The sequence below is a fragment of the Scyliorhinus torazame genome, chromosome 9, assembly GCF_047496885.1.
Source record: "Scyliorhinus torazame isolate Kashiwa2021f chromosome 9, sScyTor2.1, whole genome shotgun sequence".
NCBI lineage: Eukaryota > Metazoa > Chordata > Chondrichthyes > Carcharhiniformes > Scyliorhinidae > Scyliorhinus > Scyliorhinus torazame.
Genome location: NC_092715.1, coordinates 32,886,771 through 32,907,141, shown reverse-complemented (window position 1 = coordinate 32,907,141; position 20,371 = coordinate 32,886,771). Strand labels below are relative to the sequence as shown.

The 20,371-nt window shown below is 49.1% G+C and overlaps 1 protein-coding gene across 3 annotated transcripts in view; it reads right to left on the bottom strand.

The window, feature by feature from the left end:
* galnt7 (UDP-N-acetyl-alpha-D-galactosamine: polypeptide N-acetylgalactosaminyltransferase 7) overlaps positions 1 to 20,371 on the bottom strand; it is a 186,613-nt gene that overhangs the window by 116,500 nt on the left and 49,742 nt on the right. For all 3 annotated transcript variants that reach the window (XM_072515757.1, XM_072515759.1, XM_072515758.1), the window contains exon 2: positions 17,418 to 17,863. In XM_072515757.1, the coding sequence (XP_072371858.1) occupies positions 17,418 to 17,863 (446 nt within the window). The remainder of the gene's footprint in view (positions 1 to 17,417; positions 17,864 to 20,371) is intronic.

Below are 20,371 nucleotides of genomic sequence, written 5' to 3'. Positions count from 1 at the left end.
ATGCTATATGGTCTACTCTTGCTCTTATTTCTCGTGTTCTTGTGAAACTCGAGGACTCGGGTTCAATGCTAGCCCAGAGGTTTGGCTGATCAGACAAGGTAACAGACAGCTGAATGGATTTAGTAGTCCATGAGCTGCTCACATGTTGTTGTTGTTGTTAGGGGTAGGGGAAGGGGCAGGCGGTTTAAAGTGATAATTGTTTGTTCAGAAACAAAGTCTGGCATTATCTTTGCTCTCCCAGATAACCCTGAAGCAGTGAATGCTTTTGGCTGGTGACAATTAAAACTGATAGTGCTGAATGTGGTTTGGCCAGATCTGCTGACGGATAGGTAACTCAGCTGTGGGACAGTCTGCAGATTAATGCCTTGCTGAATTGAGTTACAGCACCAGTGAGGTAAGAAGCCAAATAACTTGTCTGCATCGCTTCCCACTGAACAGCTGTATATTTCATCGGCAGTCTCCAATTCATTACATTTTACTTTGTAGCTATTGTTGCTTTTTTTGTCGGCAGAAGAAACTCAGCCTACACAGCATTGCACACATTTTTTAAAAATGATGTGGAGATGCCGGCGTTGGACTGGGGTGAGCACAGTACGAAGTCTTACAACACCAGGTTAAAGTCCAACAGGTTTGTTTCGATGTCACTAGCTTTCGGAGCGCTGCTCCTTCCTCAGGTGAAGGAACTATGAGGAAGGAGCAGCGCTCCGAAAGCTAGTGACATCGAAACAAACCTGTTGGACTTTAACCTGATTTTCTAAAAAGGTAGTGCTCTACTTGCATCATTACCAGATTAGGTGTGAATGTAGCTGATCATTTTAAAATTAATTAAGTTATACAATAGCAAAAAAGCAATGAATACTGGGCGGGGAACCATAAGTCAAAGGTCAGTATCATAACATCGGGCTGCGTATGACAATAGTTTTGCAACACTCTGGAAGCTTCAAAGGGTACTTTTGGTGCTCAAACCACCGGCTTCTTACAGTTTATAAGATTCATCCTATAGGTCACCCAAAACTTTTCTGAATTTCTATACACTCGCGTGGATTCACTTCTTGGTGGTTAGAAATCGGTACAGACCTCACATGGGTGTTGAACCCATCCATATTTCCAGGTTCAGTATGATTAGTGGGTGAAGTAGGAATAATTGAGCGCATGGCAGATCCTTGGATGGTTTTTTTTTTTTTTTTTACATAGTACAGACTGCTAAATACACCAGAGCGGCACGGTAGCACAGTGGTTAGTACTGTTGCTTCACAACGCCAGGGTCCCAGGTTCGAGTCACGCTTGGGTCACTATCTGTGCGTAGTCTGCACGTTCTCCCCGTGCCTTAGTGGGTTTCCTCTGGATGCTCCGGTTTCCTCCCACAAGTTCCGAAAGACATGCTTGTTAGGTGAATTGGACATTCTGAATTCTCCCTTTGTGTACCCGAACAGGCACCAGAGTGTGGCGACTAGGGGATTTTCACAGTGACTTCATTATAGTGTTCATGTAAGCCTACTTGTGACAATAATAAAGATTATTATAAGGATACATAAAAATTCCTCCCAAATGGTACAGACAAGGCTCTCTGTTCCTTCAAGAAGCTGAAAGACCTGGGTAAATGAGAGAACGGGACTTATTTAAAAAAAACAAAAAACTTACTTCTTCTGAATTTTATTTTATGGGTTACAATATCTATCATTTATGTATTTACCCATTAGTGAGAGGCCACTCCACCATTTATGGGCTTTAAAGATCTGTAACATTATTGTTTTTGCTGATAAAAGAGGAATGCAAGGCAAGAGCAAGATTTTAGCAATCATAATCTCCAGCAGTTGAGCAAGTAGCAAAGTGTTTCAGTTCTTGATAGTTGGTAGCAAATGATGAAAATCAGTGGATTTGGCGGCAGTGCTGCAAAATGGTTAAATGAGCACAGCAAGAGATTCCCCTTTAAGTAATGTTAATATATTTGCATCATCCCACTTATATCATCTTGCAATACTTTAAAAAGCTTCCCATGGTTACTCATGCTTAACGCACACTTCACAGCTTCCTTTCTTCATATCCTTTACTCATATCCCTCTGAGAAAAAGATTGCCCCTGCGTGATACTTAGTTATGACACCCACTGTGGGCTGGGCCGGATACTCTCAAAAATGTCAGTGATTCAGCAGTCTTTTTTGCAGTACCAGTAGTCCAGAAGTACACATACTGAAGAGGAGTTCTCGGTTTTTGCTTTTGGAATCCTGCAATATATGTGGAACCTAAAATTGTTTTATGGGAGAAATCTCAGGTCCATAAATCAAACATGGACAAGGACCGCTCTTTACCACCTCCCTCCCTTCCTCAGGTGACGAATAGACACTGCCTGGAAGAAGCTCAAAGGATAGCAAGGGCACAGGATGTACTCTGGGAGGGGCACTTCAATGCCCCAGAGTGGCTTGGTAGCACCATTGACTGACCAAGCTGCACAGCTCTTGGGGTGACCAAGTCCTATCTTCATGCTGAAGATACCCTCAGATACTGAAGCAGTCTGTGTTCACATAGACACCATTCAGGCTTAGAACATAACATAAGAACATAAGAACTAGGAGCAGGAGTAGGCCATCTGGCCCCTCGAGCCTGCTCCACCATTCAATGAGATCATGGCTGATCTTTTGTGGACTCAGCTCCACTTTCCGGCCCGAACATCATAACCCTTAATCCCTTTATTCTTCAAAATGGGCTTGGGCCGACAAGAGCCATGCAATGATCTTCTCTGACAAGAGAAAGTCTAACCATCTCCCCATGACAGTCAAAGGCATTACTATCATCGAATCTCCCACCAACAATATCCTGGAAGTTACCATTGACTAGAAACTTGATTTGACCAACCATATAAACATGGTGGCTACAGGAACAATTGAGTAGCTCAGTTCCTAAGTCCCCAAAGCCTGTCCACCATCTGCAAAGCACAAGTCAGCAGTGTGGTGGAATACTGTCCATTTGCTTGGATAAGTGAAAATTGAACAACACTCAAAGAAGCTCGGCACAATCCAGGACAAAGCAGCTTGCTTGATCTGTACCCCTCAAATAATCACTCCCTCCACCACTGGTGCACAAAGTGGCATCAAGTGCATCCTTTGATAGCAGCTTTCAAATCCATGACCCGCCACGCATGGGAACGCCATCCCTGCAAATTCTCCTCAAAGCTACAAGCCATCCTGCCTTGGAACTATATCAACTTTCCTTCATTGTTGCTGGGTTAAAATTCCAAACTCCTCGAACAGGACCGTGGGGATGTACATACATCACAGGACTGCAGTGGTTCAAGAAGGCTCACCATCAACTATTAGGGATGGGCAATAAATGCTGGCCTAGTCAGTGATGCTCACATTTCATGAATAGTCAAATTAAAAAAAGACGGAGAGAACAGGCTTGCGTCCAGAAGATCACTCTGGCATTTATACATTTCCTCATGATTCAGTATTTTGAAAGTTAGAAACAAAATCTATAGCAATGGTCAATATATACCTGAATGAAATACAAAGGACGCATTTATATAGTGCTCTCTATGACCACCAGACATCTCAAAACGCTTTACAGCCAATGAAGGACTTTTTCAAGTCCAGCCACTGTCGTAATGTAGGAAACACGGAGGCCAGGATGAACATAGAGAACTCCCACAAACAGGAAGGTGATAATGAGCAAAGCAGATAATCTGTTTTCTGGATGGTGTTTGAGTGATAAAACACTTGCCAGGACACCAGACATAACTCCCCTGCTCTACTCTGAATCAGTGTGATGGGATCCTTCACACCCCCCTTAGCAGGTAGGTGGGGTTTAACTTCTCATGTGAATAATCAGCATCTCTGACAGTGCAACACTCACTCATTACTGCACCGACGTGTCAACTTTAATTTTTGTGTTCAAGGCCTGGAGTGGGACGTAAACCCAGAACCTTGTGGCTCAGAGGCGAGCATGTTAATTGAGCCATTAAAAATCAGATATTTTGATACAGTGAATAAAGGAAAACTCTTTTTACTGGCAGGAGCATAAGTTACCAGCGTAGGTTTAATAATTCGTTCACAGTTTAGTATGAATAATGGTCAAGTTAGTGAATCATTTTTAAATCAATTAACCAAACATGATGTTCCGCTGAATTTTAATCGACACAAGGCACTAGTACTTCACATGACTAAGCCCTTGTTAAAAGTCAAATCTAGCCCCCCAGCCTGGAGGCCTGGATAAATGATATGGCTGGGTTCATAAAGTTGGAGGATTAAGTTCGCCTTGAGAGGGTCTGCGCAGGGGTTCTACAGGCGGTGGCAACCGTTCCTAGACTATCTCGCGGAGCATTAGAGGAAGGTCGGTCAGCAGCAGCAGCAACCTTGGGGGGGGGGGGAACGGGACGTCCTGGGAGGGGGGGGCAGGGGGGGGGGGGGTACTGCCTGGGAGGGTGGATGAGAAAGAGATAACATGAAGGGTTGGGGAAACTGGCACGTACGGGTGAGGGCCAGTGTACAAAGCTGTGTAAATATATCATTTTGCCATGTATATATCTTGCTCTGCGCGATTTCTCGTTTTTTTTTGTTACGAGGGGGAGCGGTGGGTTATTGTTTGTAAGGGAGAAAAATTGTGTTAAAAAACTTTAATAAATATATTTAAAAAAAAAGTCAAATCTACACTTGAAAGCGAGATACCACATGGCCCCAAGCCTGCACTGTGAAGTCAATCAAGGTTGATAGAATGTAGAGACATTGGGCGGGATTCTCCGATGGCGAGTCACAGTGTGGCGACGTCGTGAACGCGTTGCATTTCACAACGGCGCGGCGCGTGTCATTTTATGTGTGCGATCTGCACACAGGCCCCGACACAGAGAGATGGCTGCGCCCCGCCGTGCCGCTCCCAGGTTCCGGGACAACGACCTGGAGACACTGCTGGACGCAGTGGAAGAGTGGAGGGCAATCCTGTGCCCAAGACGTGGCCACCGGCACCCGGCCAGCACAGTCAAGCACAACTGGCTTGATGTGGGCATCGCCATTAGCGCTGTGAGAGCAGTGCCGCAAGAAGCTCCACGACCTCATGAGGGCAGCCAGGGTAAGTACCCAGAGTTCCCCTGGGCCACACCCCACCCCTCCCACCATGTGTCGCGCCCCCACTGCCCACATAGGAGGGGGGGCACCACGTTCCACCCGACCCACATGGTCACCACACCCCCCCTTGCGAGCCCGCCGTGGCGTGGTGCCCAGTGCCCCCCCCCCCAGTCATAATGTTGCCAACATCTGCGAGTCTTGCTGCTGACCGCCTAACTCTGATGCTTTCCCCCCCTGCAGGATAAGACAGCCCACAACCGTCGTGGGTATGCAAAAACCGGAAGGGGATCACCGGTTCTGCACCCCCTCACCGTCCATGAGCAGAGGGCTCTGGACCTCGCTGGGGGAACCGCCACCCGGGAGGTAGCGCCATGCCAGATCGGAGGCGCAGCACCTAGTGAGACTCCCCTGCCTGGCTACACTCCCTCAGCCCCTCACCTCCTCCCTCTCCCCCCCTCACACTACCCCCTCCACCCCCTAACCACCCCCCTCACACTCCACCCCCTCACATTGCCCCCTCCAGCCCCTCACACCTGACTCCGCGTTTCTAACAATACATGCTTTATTGTGTATGCCAGGGCCAGCCGACGATCGTCCCGGAACGTCTCGGACAAGCCACCGCCGTCCAGGTCCATGTCTATCCGCCCACAGGGACGCATGCCAGGGAGGAGAAGGAAGACGGACAGGAGGGCCCACATCCGAAGCCGGGGCACAGGAAATGGACGCACAGAGGACCGACACAAACGACAGTGACGAACAGAGGATACTGACGGCCATGAAACGGACGAAGAGAGGACGGAGAGCCAGGACAATGACGGACAGAGGACGGGGACTCTGGACAGTGGCGCACAGAGGATAGCCAAACAGATGTTGGACCGACTGGACACGGCCCCTCACACGGGCCGGAGACAACCTCCATCGGTCCAAGGCTCGACCCAGGAGACCCCACACCCTCCACCATCGCAGTCCCTCTTTTGCAGCCGCCGCTGCTGCAGCTGCTCTAAGCTGCCTGCGTTGACGCTGCCAAAGGGCCACCTGCTGGGCAGCGGCTCTCGCCAAGGTAGCAAACATCGCTGGCTGGTGCCCAAACATTACGATCTGCAGGAGGAGCGGGGGGATACAACATGTTTAACGATGGCGCATTGACAATTCGACTGCCAGGTGCCATGGGATACAGACACGCAGGCACCCTGACCCCAGTATCAGTCCACCGCCCAGTTTTGCCCGTCCTTCCTCATTGCGCCACTGTGGGCTGGCCATGCCCTCACGGCGGCTGGCATGTGTGTCGCCTTGACTGCTCCCAGAAATGGTCACCGTCAGCTGAGTGTTGCGGCACCTGTGGGGGTGGGGGCTGGGCGCACCCAAGGTCAAGGCGTGCGGCCGCGTGGGTTGGAATCACCAAACTTAGCACCTCGGGCGCTTCTCTGGGCGGCGCGGCGCCGACCTCGATGATGTCATTCTTGCCGGTTGGGAGAATGGCGGAACAGCGTCGGACCGGCGCTGCGCGAAAATCCGGCACGAACAGCGATTCCCCCAAATGGAGCGGCATGGGAGAATCCTGCCCACTGTAATACCTAGCAATTGAAAGTTTGTATTCCCCGAGATTCAAATGGCTATTGTGTAGAGTAAAATAACTGCAATGTTCTAAATAATTAGTCAGAACTAGCTTGGAACAAAGAACAGTACAGCACAGGAATAGGCCCTTCGGCCCTGCAAGTCTGCGCCGATCATGTGTCCTATCTAGACCAACCGCCTGCATCCTTCTACACCCAGTCTGTTCACGTGTCTATCTGGATAAGTCTTAAAGGTCGCTAACGTATCTGCCTCAACCACCTCACTTGGCAGTGCATTCCAGACCACCACCACCCTCTGTGTAAACAAACCTCCCCGCACATCTCCACTGAACCTTTCCCCCCTCACCTTGAATTTGTGCCCACTTGTAATTGTCATTTTCGCCCTGGGAAAAAGCCTCCAATTGTTCACCCTATCTATACCCCTTCTATCAGGTCACCCCTCAGTCTCCGTCTTTCTAAGGAGAACAATCCCAGTTTATTCAATCTCGCTTCATAGCTACTACCCTCCATACCAGGTAACATCCTGCTAAACCTTTTCTGTACTCTCTCCAAAGCCTCCACGTCCTTCTGGTAGTGTGGTGACCCTAATTGGACACCGTATTCTAAATGTGGCCTAACCAACATTCTATGTAACTGGAACATAATTTGCGAACCTTTAAACTCGATGCTCTATCTGATAAAGGCAAGCATGCTATATGCTTTCTTTACCACCATTTACACTTGTGCTGCCACTTTTAAGGATCTGTGGACCTGCACACCCAGATCTTTCTGTGCGTCTATGCTCCTGTTGGTTCTGCCATTTACTTTATAGCTCCTGCCTGAATTGGATCTACCAAAATGCATCACCTTGCACTTGTCCTGGTTAAATTCCATCTGCCATTTCTCCACCCATTTTGCAGCCTATCTATATCCGGCTGTATTCTCTGACAATCTTCATCGCTATCCGCAACTCCTGCAATCTTACATCATTGGCAAACTTGCAAATCCGATTAGCTACGTTTTGTTCCATGTCATTTTACAAACAGCAGAGGTCCCAGTACTGTCCCTGCGGAACACCTACAGACCTCCATTCGGAAAAACACCCTTCCACTGCTACCCTAGTTTGTAGTATTGTAAATATGGAACCATCTTTGACTTTCAGTGCTTAGAGTTAAGTTTGCAATCAGTTTTTGCAGTTATTTAGTTCTTGTGACTTTTATTCTTTATGGATATATTTATTGATCTTGTTACCTAATGACACACCAGTCATTTCTAAGCACTGATTTTTATGTATTTATGTAGACTTTATGTAACCTCTGTAACTTCATAATTACTGTAAGGCTGTCCACTGCTGTGTACTCTTTTACTATTTTAAAATTAACTTGTACAAAGCACAGGCAGGTTAAGAATTTGACGAGGCACCTAGACATCAATTAAACATTTGGGTTACTGAGCATAAATGTTAAATTAGTGGTACAAAATGCCACACCCTCTTACCTAGAATAAGCATATTCTGAAACTAAAAGCTGAAACCAAAACTACATTAAGGCCTGTTACCTCAGTGGGAAGTCACAACATTTAATACAACAGGAAAGGCTATGATGTGAGAGATGGTCGACGAGTAATGAATTCAATAGATGATCAGGCACCACCTCAAACAAAGATTGATCATGCACTGGCCAAACCCAAAAATAGCACTAATCTTGCACATGGGATGTCATTTGGAAAGATTTAAAAAGCACTAGCTGAACTGAAGACAGCTTCCCAGCTGGGAGCAGAAGAGCACAGAATTCGAGAGACAGAGACATAGAGAAAGAGAGAGAGAAAAGACCACGTGCCATCTAGCACGCTAGGCTGAATCCGTACGCAGGAGCTGCATTAAGCAAGTAAAATTGCTACCTACTTTACTAAGTGTTACATTTGTTGCTAAATAAATTTTCCTGAGTTACATAGATTGCCTCCTATTGCCTGAATGGTTCAAGAACCAAAAGAACAAATGAATATTGAGTAAGTGGATTTGGAGGTTAAATGCGCCCTAAAGCTTACACCAGAGGTCACAGATTTAAGATAACTGGCAAAAGGGACAGGGGCAAAATGAAGAGAATTTTGTTTCTGGAATGCTCTGCCTGAACAAGTGGTGAATAGTAACTTTTGAAAGGGATTTGGATTTTTGTTTGAGGACAAGTTTGCAGAGCTATGCAGAAAGATGGGTAGTGGGACAAATTGGGTAACTATTTCAGAGCTAGAAAGGACAGGATGAGCTGAATGACCTTCTTTGCAGTATGATTCTATTATTTGTTTTAATATTAATCTTCATTGTCACAAGTAGGCTTACATTAACACTGCAATGGAGTTAATGTGAAAAGCCCCTAGTTGGCACACTCAGGCGCCTGTTCGGGTAGACGGAGGGAGAATTCAGAATGTCTCTAATTCACCTAACAAGCACATCTTTCGGGACTTGTGGGAGGAAACAGAAGCACCGGGAGGAAACCCACACAGATACAGGGAGAACGTGCAGACTCTGCACAGTGACGCAAACCGGGAACCGAACCTGGGACCCTGGCGCTGTGAAGCAACAGTGCTAACCACTGTGTTACTGTGCCGCCCACTGTGTCCTTTTAGTCTGTCTAGGACAGTGGTAGGCAACCTAGGCTAGTGAGTGGCCCTCCTTCATCTCAATGGGCCGCAAGACTGAAATCAGGCCTGTTCAGTAGCCATGACCCCATGAATTGGAATAAATGGGTCTTTTTTCGATTGGCAGACAGTAACTAATGGGGTACTGCAGGGGTCTGTATTAGGAGCTCAACAGTTCACATTATATATGATTTGGACGAGGGAACTAAATGTAGTATCGCCGGATTTGCAGATGAAACAAAGTTGGGTGGGAGGATGAGCTGTGAGGAGATTGCAGAGATGCTTCAGTAGGATTTGGAAGATGCAGTATAACGTAGATAAATGTGAGGTTATCCACATTGGTAGCAAAAATAGGAAGGCAGATTATTATTTGAATGGTGTAAATTAAAAAGAAAAATTCCAATTAAGGGGGCAATTTAGGGTGGCAATTCCTTCTACTCTGTACATCTTTGGGTTGTGGGGGTGAGACCCACGCAGACAAGGGGAGAATGTGCAAACTCCACACGGACAATGGCCTAGGGCCGGGATCGAACCCAGGTCCTCGACGCCGCGAGGCAACAGTGCTAATCGTTGCGCCACCGGGCCAAATTCGAACGGGTGTAAATTGAGAGAGGTGGATACTCAGCCTGTTCTTGGTATCCTTGTACATCAGTCACTGAAAGTAAGCGTGCAGGTACAGCAGGCAGTAAAGCAGGCAAATGGTTTGTTGGCCTTCATAATGAGAGGATTTCAGTATAGGAACAGGGATGTTTTATTACAATTGTATCGGGCATTGGTGAGGCCACAACTGGAGTATTGTGTGCAGTTTTGGTGTCCTTATCTGGGGAAGGATGTTCTTGCTATGGAAGGAGTGCAGCGAAGGGGGGAGGGGGGGGCACGGCAGCACAATGATTAGCACTGTTGCTTCACAGCGCCAGGGACCCAGGTTTGATTCCTAGCTTGGTTCACTGTCAGTGTGGAGTCTGCACATTCTCCCAGTGTCTGCGTGGGTTTCTGCCTGGTGCCCCGGTTTCCTCCCACAAGTCCCGAATTGGACATTCTAAATTCTCCCTCAGTGTACACGAACAGGAGCCGGAGTGTGGCGACTAGGGGATTTTCACAGTAACTCATTGCAGTGTTAATGAAATGAAATGAAAATCGCTTATTGTCACAAGTAGGCTTCAAATGAAGTTACTGTGAAAAGCCCCTAGTCGCCACATTCCAGCGCCTGTTCGGGAAGGCTGTTACGGGAATTGAACCGTGCTGCTGGCCTGCGTTCAAAGCCAGCGATTTAGACCTGTGCTAAACAGCCCATAATGTAAGCCTATTTGTGACACAAATAAAGATTTTATTATTATTAAAAAAAGGTTTGCCAGGCTGATTCCTGGGATGGCAGGACTATCATATGAGGAGAGACTAATTCGGTTAGGATTATATTCAAGAGTGAGAGGGCACCTGATAGAAACTTATAAAATTCTAACTTGATTAGACTGGGTAGATTCAGAAAAAATGTTCCCAATGGCGGGGGAGTCCAGAACTAGGAGTATAGTTTGAGGATAAGTGTAAACCTTTTAGAACTGAGGCGAGGAGGAATTTCTTCACCCAGAGTGGTGAATTTGGAATTCACTACCACAGAAAGTAGTTGAAGCAAAAACAGTGTAATTTCAAGAAGGAATTAGATATTGCTAAAGGGAACAAGGGATATGCGGGGGGGGGGGGGGGGGGTGGGGGGGGGGGGGGGGCTCATAATGAATGGCAGAGCAGACTCGAAGGGTCCTCCTGCTTCTATTTTCTATGTTTGTTTCTATGTCTCTCGCCCGACGTGTGGTGATCCTCAGGTTAAATCACCACCAGTTAGCTATCCCTCTCAAAAGAAGAAAGCAGCCTATGGTCATCTGGGACTATGGTGACTTTAATGTTTCTATGACTAAGATTAAAGATATTTTATACACACCAAATATTTCAGAGCGAGTTATAGAAAATGCTTCATCATTTATATATTAATAGAACTAGCATCTTCAAATGGTTAAAAACAAAATAACTTTGGACACAGTGAATGCACGGTTCTCTGCACACAGCAGAGTGTATCAGCATGCACCACGTCACTTGCCCTTGCTTTACGTGCCTATCACTTTGGTAATACCGGTAGGAAAAAAAAAATATGCGGATGGAAATTAGAGGGCAACAGTCAACAAAATGTCCAGTGGGTCACATTCAGAACCCAAAAGGGCCGCAAGAGCCCCCCGGACTACAGGTTATCCACCATTGGTCTTGGCCTTCATTACAATGGCACAGGATCAATTTTGAGGAAGCATTCTAATGCGTCAACTATTTGTAGTTCATCTCAGTGCCAACTTTGGCTGCATCCTCAAAGCTCTCAATTCTTTGGTGGCCTTCAAAATGGAAAAAAATCTTGCTGTTGCTTTTAGCATTTACAGCAATGACAGTTTGTGATTGACTTCTTGCGACATTACTTGTTCTTTTTTTAAGTATTTCCTCTCAAAACTGAATTATAAACAAGCTGATTATTGACAAGGGCTGAAACCAATTTCCAGGCTCTTAAATTAGTTCAGGGAACAGCTTGCTGAGTATATCAATGATCAGCAGCCCCCCCCCTCCCCCACCCCCCAAGTGCTGAAGGATAGCTTGTTGAAGCAGATCAATGAGGTGCCCTGGGAAGGGTTCAATAGAGCAGCAATCAAACTTACTTTGAAACTGTGTAGCAAAAATTATCCCTACTATTCTTTTTCTCAGAAAATGTCCCTTTTCTTTTGAAGGTATGAATACTCAGCCATTGGATTCACAATCTTAAGAATATTGAGTGTTTCACACATCAAGTAATTATTGGATTCCATCCCAAAACCATAATTTGTTTTAAATTTACAGCTGAAGACTACTGATCTGTAGAAAGCTTTAGCATTTACACATTGTGGTAGTATGCATTAGGGGTCATGTGGGTCTGTGAAGCCGTGATGTCATTGGCTGACAGATCCCGGGTCCTGGTTGGCTGTTGATCTCTAGCTCCGCCCTGAAGGCGGAGTATAAGAACCAGGAGTTCTCCCCCGCAGGCCAGTCTGTTGCTGAACTGCGGGGAACAAGTCACGCTTAATAAAGCCTCATCGATTCCATCTCTATTCGTCTCTCGTGAGTCTTTGTGCGCTACAATTTATTAAGCGTGCTTAAAGGACTATGGAGCTCAGGATCGTCCCGGAATGCCTGAGGATCAGCCCCCACGCAGTGAACTCAGCAGCAGTTTTTAAACACTGGCAGACTTGTTTCGAAGCCTACCTCAGAACGGCCCCCGGCCGGGTCACAGAAGACCAGAAACTACAGGTCCTGCACTCGAGGGTAAGCCCGGAAATTTACCCTCTCATAGAAGACGCAGAGGATTTCCAGACGGCGTTCGCAGCACTAAAGAGCATCTATGTTCGCCCAGTGAACGAGATCTACGCACGCTACCAACTCACAATGAGACGGCAAAGTCCCGGAGAATCACTAGACGAATTCTACGCCGCGCTGCTAATTTTGGGACGGGCCTGCAGCTGCCCGCCGGTAAACGCGATTGAACACACGGACATGTTAATTCGCGATGCGTTTGTGGCAGGTATGAACTCTCCCCAAATCCGCCAAAGACTTTTAGAAAAAGAGTCGCTAGGACTCTGAGGCACGGGCCCTTGCAGTCTCCCTAGATGTGGCCGCACGAAACGCCCGCACCTACGGCCCCGACCGCGCGGCAGCCCCTTGGGCTCCGTGGACCCCCGTCGCGACAAAACCCCCCCCCCCCAACAGGCTTGCGCGGTCCAGATGCCAAGTCGTCCCGGGGAGGCCCGCTGCTATTTCTGCGGCCAGGCGAAACACCCCCGGCAGCGCTGCCCGGCCCGCGCAGCGATTTGCAAGAGCTGCGGGAAAAAGGGCCATTTCGCGGCTGTGTGCCGGTCCCGGGGGGGTCGCCGCTGTCCCCGGAGAAGAAGGAGTCCTGCGCGTTTCAAACTCTCCCCAACCCCCCCCAGCGCCCCATGTGCGACCCGCAGGCGCAGCCATTTTGGGTCCCGGCCACCGCTGTCCCCGGAGAAGAAGGAGTCCTGCGCGTTTCAAACGCTCCCCAGTGCCCCATGTGCGACCCGCAGGTGCCGCCATTTTGGGTCCCGGCCACCACGAGGGGAGGGGCGCCGCCATCTTGGGACCCCCAGCCCTGTGCGACGCATGGGGGCGGCCATTTTGTCCACCCCCGCCGCCATCTTGGGACCCCCCAGCCATGTGCGATGCATGGGGGCGGCCATTCTGTTCACCCCCGCCGCCATCTTGGACGGCAACAATGGACCCCAGCATCGACGGCTCCACGGGGTTCGAGGAAGACGCTGAAGCACTACGACCACGTCTGGCCTCAATGACGCTGGACCAAGCATGGCCCCGGACGCTCCAGACGACGACAACAACGGTGCTGATCAACGGGCACAAGACACCATGCCTGGTCGACTCCGGGAGCACAGAAAGCTTCATCCACCCCGACACGGTAAGACGCTGTTTTTTGACCATCCGTCCCAGTGCGCAAAAGATTTCCCTAGCTGCAGGATCCCACTCCGTACAGATCAAAGGCTTCTGCATAGTGACCCTAACGGTGCAAGGGAGGGAGTTTAAAAACTACAGGCTCTACGTCCTTCCCCAACTCTGCGCGCCCACATTACTGGGATTAGACTTCCAGTGCAATCTGCAGAGCCTAACTTTACAATTTGGCGGCCCAATACCCCCACTCACTATCTGCGGCCTCGCAACCCTCAAGGTTGAGCCCCCATCCTTGTTTGCAAACCTCACCCCGGATTGCAAACCCGTCACCACTAGAAGCAGACGGTACAGCGCCCAGGACCGGACATTCATTCGGTCCGAAGTCCAGCGGCTACTGAAGGAAGGCATAATCCAGGCCAGCAATAGTCCCTGGAGAGCACAGGTGGTAGTAGTAAAGACAGGGGAGAAGCAAAGGATGGTCATAGACTATAGCCAGACCATCAACAGGTACACACAGGTAGATGCGTACCCTCTCCCCAGCATATCCGACATGGTCAATCGGATTGCCCAATATAAGGTCTTCTCCACCGTGGACCACAAGTCCGCCTACCATCAGCTCCCCATCCGCCCAAGTGACTGCAAGTACATAGCCTTCGAGGCAGACGGACGATTATACCACTTCCTAAGGGTCCCATTTGGCGTCACAAACGGGGTCTCGGTCTTCCAATGAGAGATGGACCGAATGGTTGATCAACACGGGTTGCAGGCCACGTTCCCGTATCTCGACAACGTAACCATCTGCGGCCATGATCAGCAGGACCACGACTTCAACCTCCAAAAATTCCTCCAGACCGCTAAAGCCTTGAACCTCACATACAACGAGGACAAGTGCGTTTTTAGCACAAACCGGCTAGCCATCTTGGGATACGTAGTGCGCAATGGGATAATAGGTCCCGATCCCGAACGTATGCGCCCCCTCATGGAATTTCCCGTCCCTCACTGCTCCAAAGCCCTAAAACGCTGCCTGGGGTTCTTTTCATATTACGCCCAGTGGGTCCCCCAGTACGCAGACAAGGCCCGCCCCCTAATACAGACCACGACCTTCCCTCTGTCAACAGAGGCTTGCCAGGCCTTCAGCCGCATCAAAGCGGACATCGCAAAGGCCACGATGCGCGCCATCGACGAGTCCCTCCCCTTCCAGGTCGAGAGCGACGCCTCCGATGTAGCTCTAGCGGCCACCCTTAACCAAGCGGGCAGACCAGTGGCCTTTTTCTCCCGAACCCTCCACGCCTCAGAAATCCGCCACTCCTCAGTGGAAAAGGAAGCCCAAGCCATAGTGGAAGCTGTGCGACATTGGAGGCATTACCTGGCCGGCAGGAGATTCACTCTCCTCACTGACCAACGGTCAGTAGCTTTCATGTTCGATAATGCACAGCGGGGCAAAATGAAAAATGACAAGATCTTAAGGTGGAGGATCGAGCTCTCCACCTTCAACTATGAGATCTTGTACCGTCCCGGAAAGCTGAACGAGCCGTCCGATGCCCTATCCCGCGGCACATGTGCCAACGCACAAATTAACCGTCTCCAAACCCTCCACGAGGACCTCTGCCACCCGGGGGTCACCCGGTTCTACCATTTTATCAAGTCCCGCAACCTCCCCTACTCCGTGGAGGAGGTCCGTACAGTCACAAGGAACTGCCACATCTGCGCAGAGTGCAAACCGCATTTTTTCAGGCCGGATAGTGCGCAATTGATCAAGGCATCCCGTCCCTTTGAACGCCTTAGTCTGGATTTCAAAGGGCCCCTCCCCTCCACCGACCGTAACACATACTTCCTGAACGTGGTGGACGAGTACTCCCGTTTCCCCTTCGCCATCCCCTGCCCTGACATGACAGCGGCCACAGTCATTAAAGCCCTTAACACCATATTCACACTGTTCGGTTGCCCCGCATACGTCCATAGCGACAGGGGGTCCTCCTTCATGAGTGACGAGCTGCGCCAGTTCCTGCTCAGCAAGGGTATAGCCTCGAGCAGGACGACCAGCTACAACCCCCGGGGGAACGGGCAAGTAGAGAGGGAGAACGGCACGGTCTGGAAGACCGTCCTACTGGCCCTACGGTCCAGGGATCTCCCAGTTTCACGGTGGCAGGAGGTCCTCCCGGACGCCCTCCACTCCATCCGGTCGCTACTGTGTACCACCACTGACCGAGCGCCTCCTTGTCTTCCCCAGGAAGTCCTCCTCTGGAACGTCGCTGCCGACCTGGCTGGCGGCCCCAGGACCCACCTTGCTCCGGAAACATGTGCGGGCGCACAAGTCGGACCCGTTGGTCGAGAGGGTTCACCTCCTCCACGCGAACCCGCAGTACGCCTACGTGGAGTACCCCGACGGCCGACAGGACACGGTCTCCCTACGAGATCTGGTGCCCGCCGGCAACACACACACCCCTCGACATCAATCACCCCCTCCCTGCCACTGGCGCACCCCGCGACCGCCCCCTTCCCGGGAGGATCGGTCCTCCTCCCAGGTCCGACCAGAAGTGAAGCTGAAGCAGAAACCGTAAAGCTCCCGGAGACGACAACACTGGAACAAGCACCACCACCACCGGGGCTGAGGCGATCGACAAGGACGACCAGACCGCCCGACCGACTCGTGGCATCGGTGTAACACTAGAATGTTGTGGACTTTTAACGAGAATTTTTTTCCTTTTTCCCTCTTACGAATACTGTAAATAGTTCAAAACAAGAAACCCTGTACATAGCCCAGTGTAGGGCACTGTGATGACATGCAAAAGTTTTTTTTTTCCTCCCAGGACCAGCCTTGTAAACCCCTACCACCATGCGAAGCACCACCCCGCCGGGTTCATTTTTAACAAGGGGTGAATGTGGTAGTATGCATTAGGGGTCATGTGGGACTGTGAAGCCGTGATGTCATTGGCTGACAGATCCCGGGTCCTAGTTGGCTGTTGATCTCTAGCTCCGCCCTGAAGGCGGAGTATAAGAACCAGGAGTTCTCCCCCGCAGGCCAGTCTGTTGCTGAACTGCGGGGAACAAGTCACGCTTAATAAAGCCTCATCGACTTCGTCTCTCGTGAGTCTTTGTGCGCTACACACATACAAAAAAAAAATGCCTGTACTGTCTGCAGTAACAGAGCTCCAGTACATGTATACAGCAATACACTTATAGGCACACATGCTTTTCAAAGAATCACAGCAACAAGATACATGTCACACAAAATGGAATATACACACACACACACACGTGGGAGGGAAAGCCATTGATGTGGATGATCAGCCATGGGTGTTGATTGGGGGAACAGTCCCCCATGTACAAAAACACACAATACCTCATGAACACCGAATTAGCTGATCTCAGCAGGACAGTGACAGAAGCAGCCCAGTTGCTTTTGATGCCCCATGGTGGCTAGAAAGGGTGCCTTGGATCCTCACACCCATTCAACAGCCACTGGAAAGTTAAGAGTGGGAAGGTGATGCTCAGCAGTGACGTTCTCAACAGTCAAACACGTCAAGAAATTGCCACTAGAGCAAAGTTCTATAGAGAACTGTTGCCCCCCCGTGGAACCATAATCCAGTACAGAGAATACGGGTGGAGAAAATGCAACAGAAAGATGAAAGCGGAGAAAAACTCACAATTATCAGCATAAACAGAGTAACATAATCACACATCGATACACTTACTCTTCATGTCTCAGATCATTGATCGTTCGATCCAGAGAGATCATATCACTGGCCACCATGTTGAAACCAAACTCCTTGATACTTGCTTGCACGGCATCTTTATATTCAGGACCCAATATAAAAGGTTTTGCTCCTTCGCCAGGACCATTGACAACGCCATGAGGTTCTGGCTCTTTGTACTCAAAGTTCCCCAAAACACCACTCAACACTGGATCAGAGTAAACATGTTTTTGCGGTTTGAAAGTAACATACTGTTTCTGTATTGCATTTTGTTGGTTATTTTCAGCAACACCATGTTGTGCTGCATTTTTATTTTTCAGTCGAATAGATTCTAAGTCCACTTCTACTCCTTCAACCTGAGGCCAAGGGACAACAGGCTGAAATTTATTCACAGCATGTCCATTATCTCCAACATTTGGTAGATGGTTGTTGATATCTCTTCCGGGCTGAAGGGTAAACAGATAACAAGAATATTAATAACATATGCTTCCAAAAAGCTACTATACACAGAATAAGAGATAGTATAGAACATGAGAGTGTTGAAAACTCAGGCTGTGCCCTCATGGTTTCCGAACCTCAGTTAACTAACTTCAAGAGTCAGTTGATTTTGTACTTGCACATTTTCCAGTTTCCGCTTAAATTGTGAGTCTGAATTCTTAGGAAAGGCTATTCGTCATCAATGAGATTACAATGATAAGTCAGAACACTAGCATGTAATTTGGAAACATTGATTTATACTACATATGTGGCCTACAAGGATCCATGATATGCACCAATGTGGTCCACAAAGACAAAATGCTTGAAAGTCTCTGCTGCGGAGGGAATTGCAGTCTCTTACAAAATTGATGGATTTGCTATCTGTACAATACAAGAAAGGGTTGAGAATCCTGGGCCCCGATTCTTCCAAAAAGTTAATTTGTGGCTGTTTTTTCAGGGAGTTTCACGTAGGCTCTGCTGATGAGTTCCCCATCGCTATTCAATGACACTTAGTCACTTTATTGGGCTCTGGGGATTTTCTCACCGGTTTAGCCCACACTTAAGAATTCTTTCCGCACTGGGGAGCTGAACTCAGATCGGGCCCCCATTTTGAAAGGGTGCCCCGATCTCCAAGTGAGCTTGTGGGTCTCCGCCACCCCCCATCCATGGACACTTCCCGACACCTCCTCCCCCCCCCGCCAAAGTGAGGACACCCCATTATGGGGTCCCTGGAGGTCCCCCCCTCTTCAGACCCCCCCTAAGCCCCTACAGCATCCCCTCCTTTCTAGGACCCCCCACCCATCACCCCTCCAAACTCCCAGAGGCCCCTACTTACCCACCCTGCACTCCCCCACCCTTCAAACTCCATCTCCACCCTCTTTTCATGGGCATGGCCCCCCTCACCCACTGACCCGTGGCAGTGCCAACCTGGCATTCGGGCACCCTTTCACTGCCACTCTAGCACCCAGGAAGTACCATCCAACCTGACAGTGCCAAGGTACCCACATTCCAGGGGGAGGGCCAGGGACCACCGTGCACTTACACTTACCACCCAGGGGTCTCCAATGGCCCGGGAGACCTCCTGGGTGCCATTCTGCCTGGTCCACATTTGTGTGGTCCAGCACTGATCGGCGCCTGGCCTCAGCTTCCTGGGAGGCAGGTGAAGGAGGCCGTTGGATCCCGGGCAGGTAGGTTGTAAGTAGGTTTATGACCTACCTTAGTGAGCGGCATTCGGTCCGCCCATTTGGGGCGGGGTTCCGACTCCGACGTCTCGTGGGACTCTGGTGAATCTCGCGAGGCGTGGAGGCTGGCAGGAGGGCTTTCCCGAGATTCTCCGGCCGTGTTGTGCTCTCCCTTGACTTTGTTACCACATCCATGACTTTGTTACCTCCATACCTGGGACCATTCCAACACACCCTAGCCAGTCTCCCACATTTGACACTCCGTAAACCTGAGGTAATCCAAAACTCTGCTGCCATGTCCTAACTCGCACCAAATAAGTTCACAAGGTATAGCATAAGAATTAGGTCATTCAGCCCATCGAGTCTGCTTTGCCATTCGATCATGGCTGGTATGTTCCCCATCTGTTACCTACAATGCTACAGACCAAGAGCTGGATGGCAAAATCAGCCAGAGCATCTCCTCCCAAGAACACACAAACTAGGAGCAGGAGTAGGCAATTTATCCTCCTGAACCGAAACACTTTCAACGTGATCATGACCGATTCTATCCTGGCCTCAACTCCACTGTCCTACCCGTTCTCCATAACCCTTCAGCCCATTACCAATTAAAAATCTGTCCAACTCCTCCTTAAATCTATTCACTGTCCCAGCATCCACCGCACTCTGGGATAGCGAATTCCACAGATTCACAGTCCTTTGGGAGAAGTAGTTTCTCCTCAAATCTGTTTTAAATTTGCTACCTCTTATTCTAAGATTCTAACCTTTCATTTTAGAACGCCCCACAAGAGGAAGCATCTGCTCCACGTCTACTTTATCCATATCTTTCAGCATCTTGTTTACCTCAATTTGATCTCCCCTCATTCTTCTAAACTCCAGAGAGTACAGGCCTAAATTGCTCAATCTCCTCATATGACAAACCCCTCATCTCTGGAATCAATCTAGTGAACCTCCTCACCACCTCTGAACTGCCTCCAATGCCACTACATTTTTCCTCAAATAAGGGGACCAATACTGTGTATAATACTCCAGTCTCACGATTGCCTTGTATAGTTACAACACTTCCTTACAATTATACTCAATTCTTTTTGCTATAAATGCCAACATGCAATTTCCTTTCCTTATTACCTGCTGCACTTACATGCTATTTTTCTGTGACTCATGCACGAGGACACGCAGGTCCCTCTGTATCGGAGCACCCTGAAGTCTCTCCCCATTTAGATAATAAGTTGCCTTCCCATTTTTTCGACCAAAATGCATGACCTCACACTTATCCATGTTAAACTCCATCTGCCACAT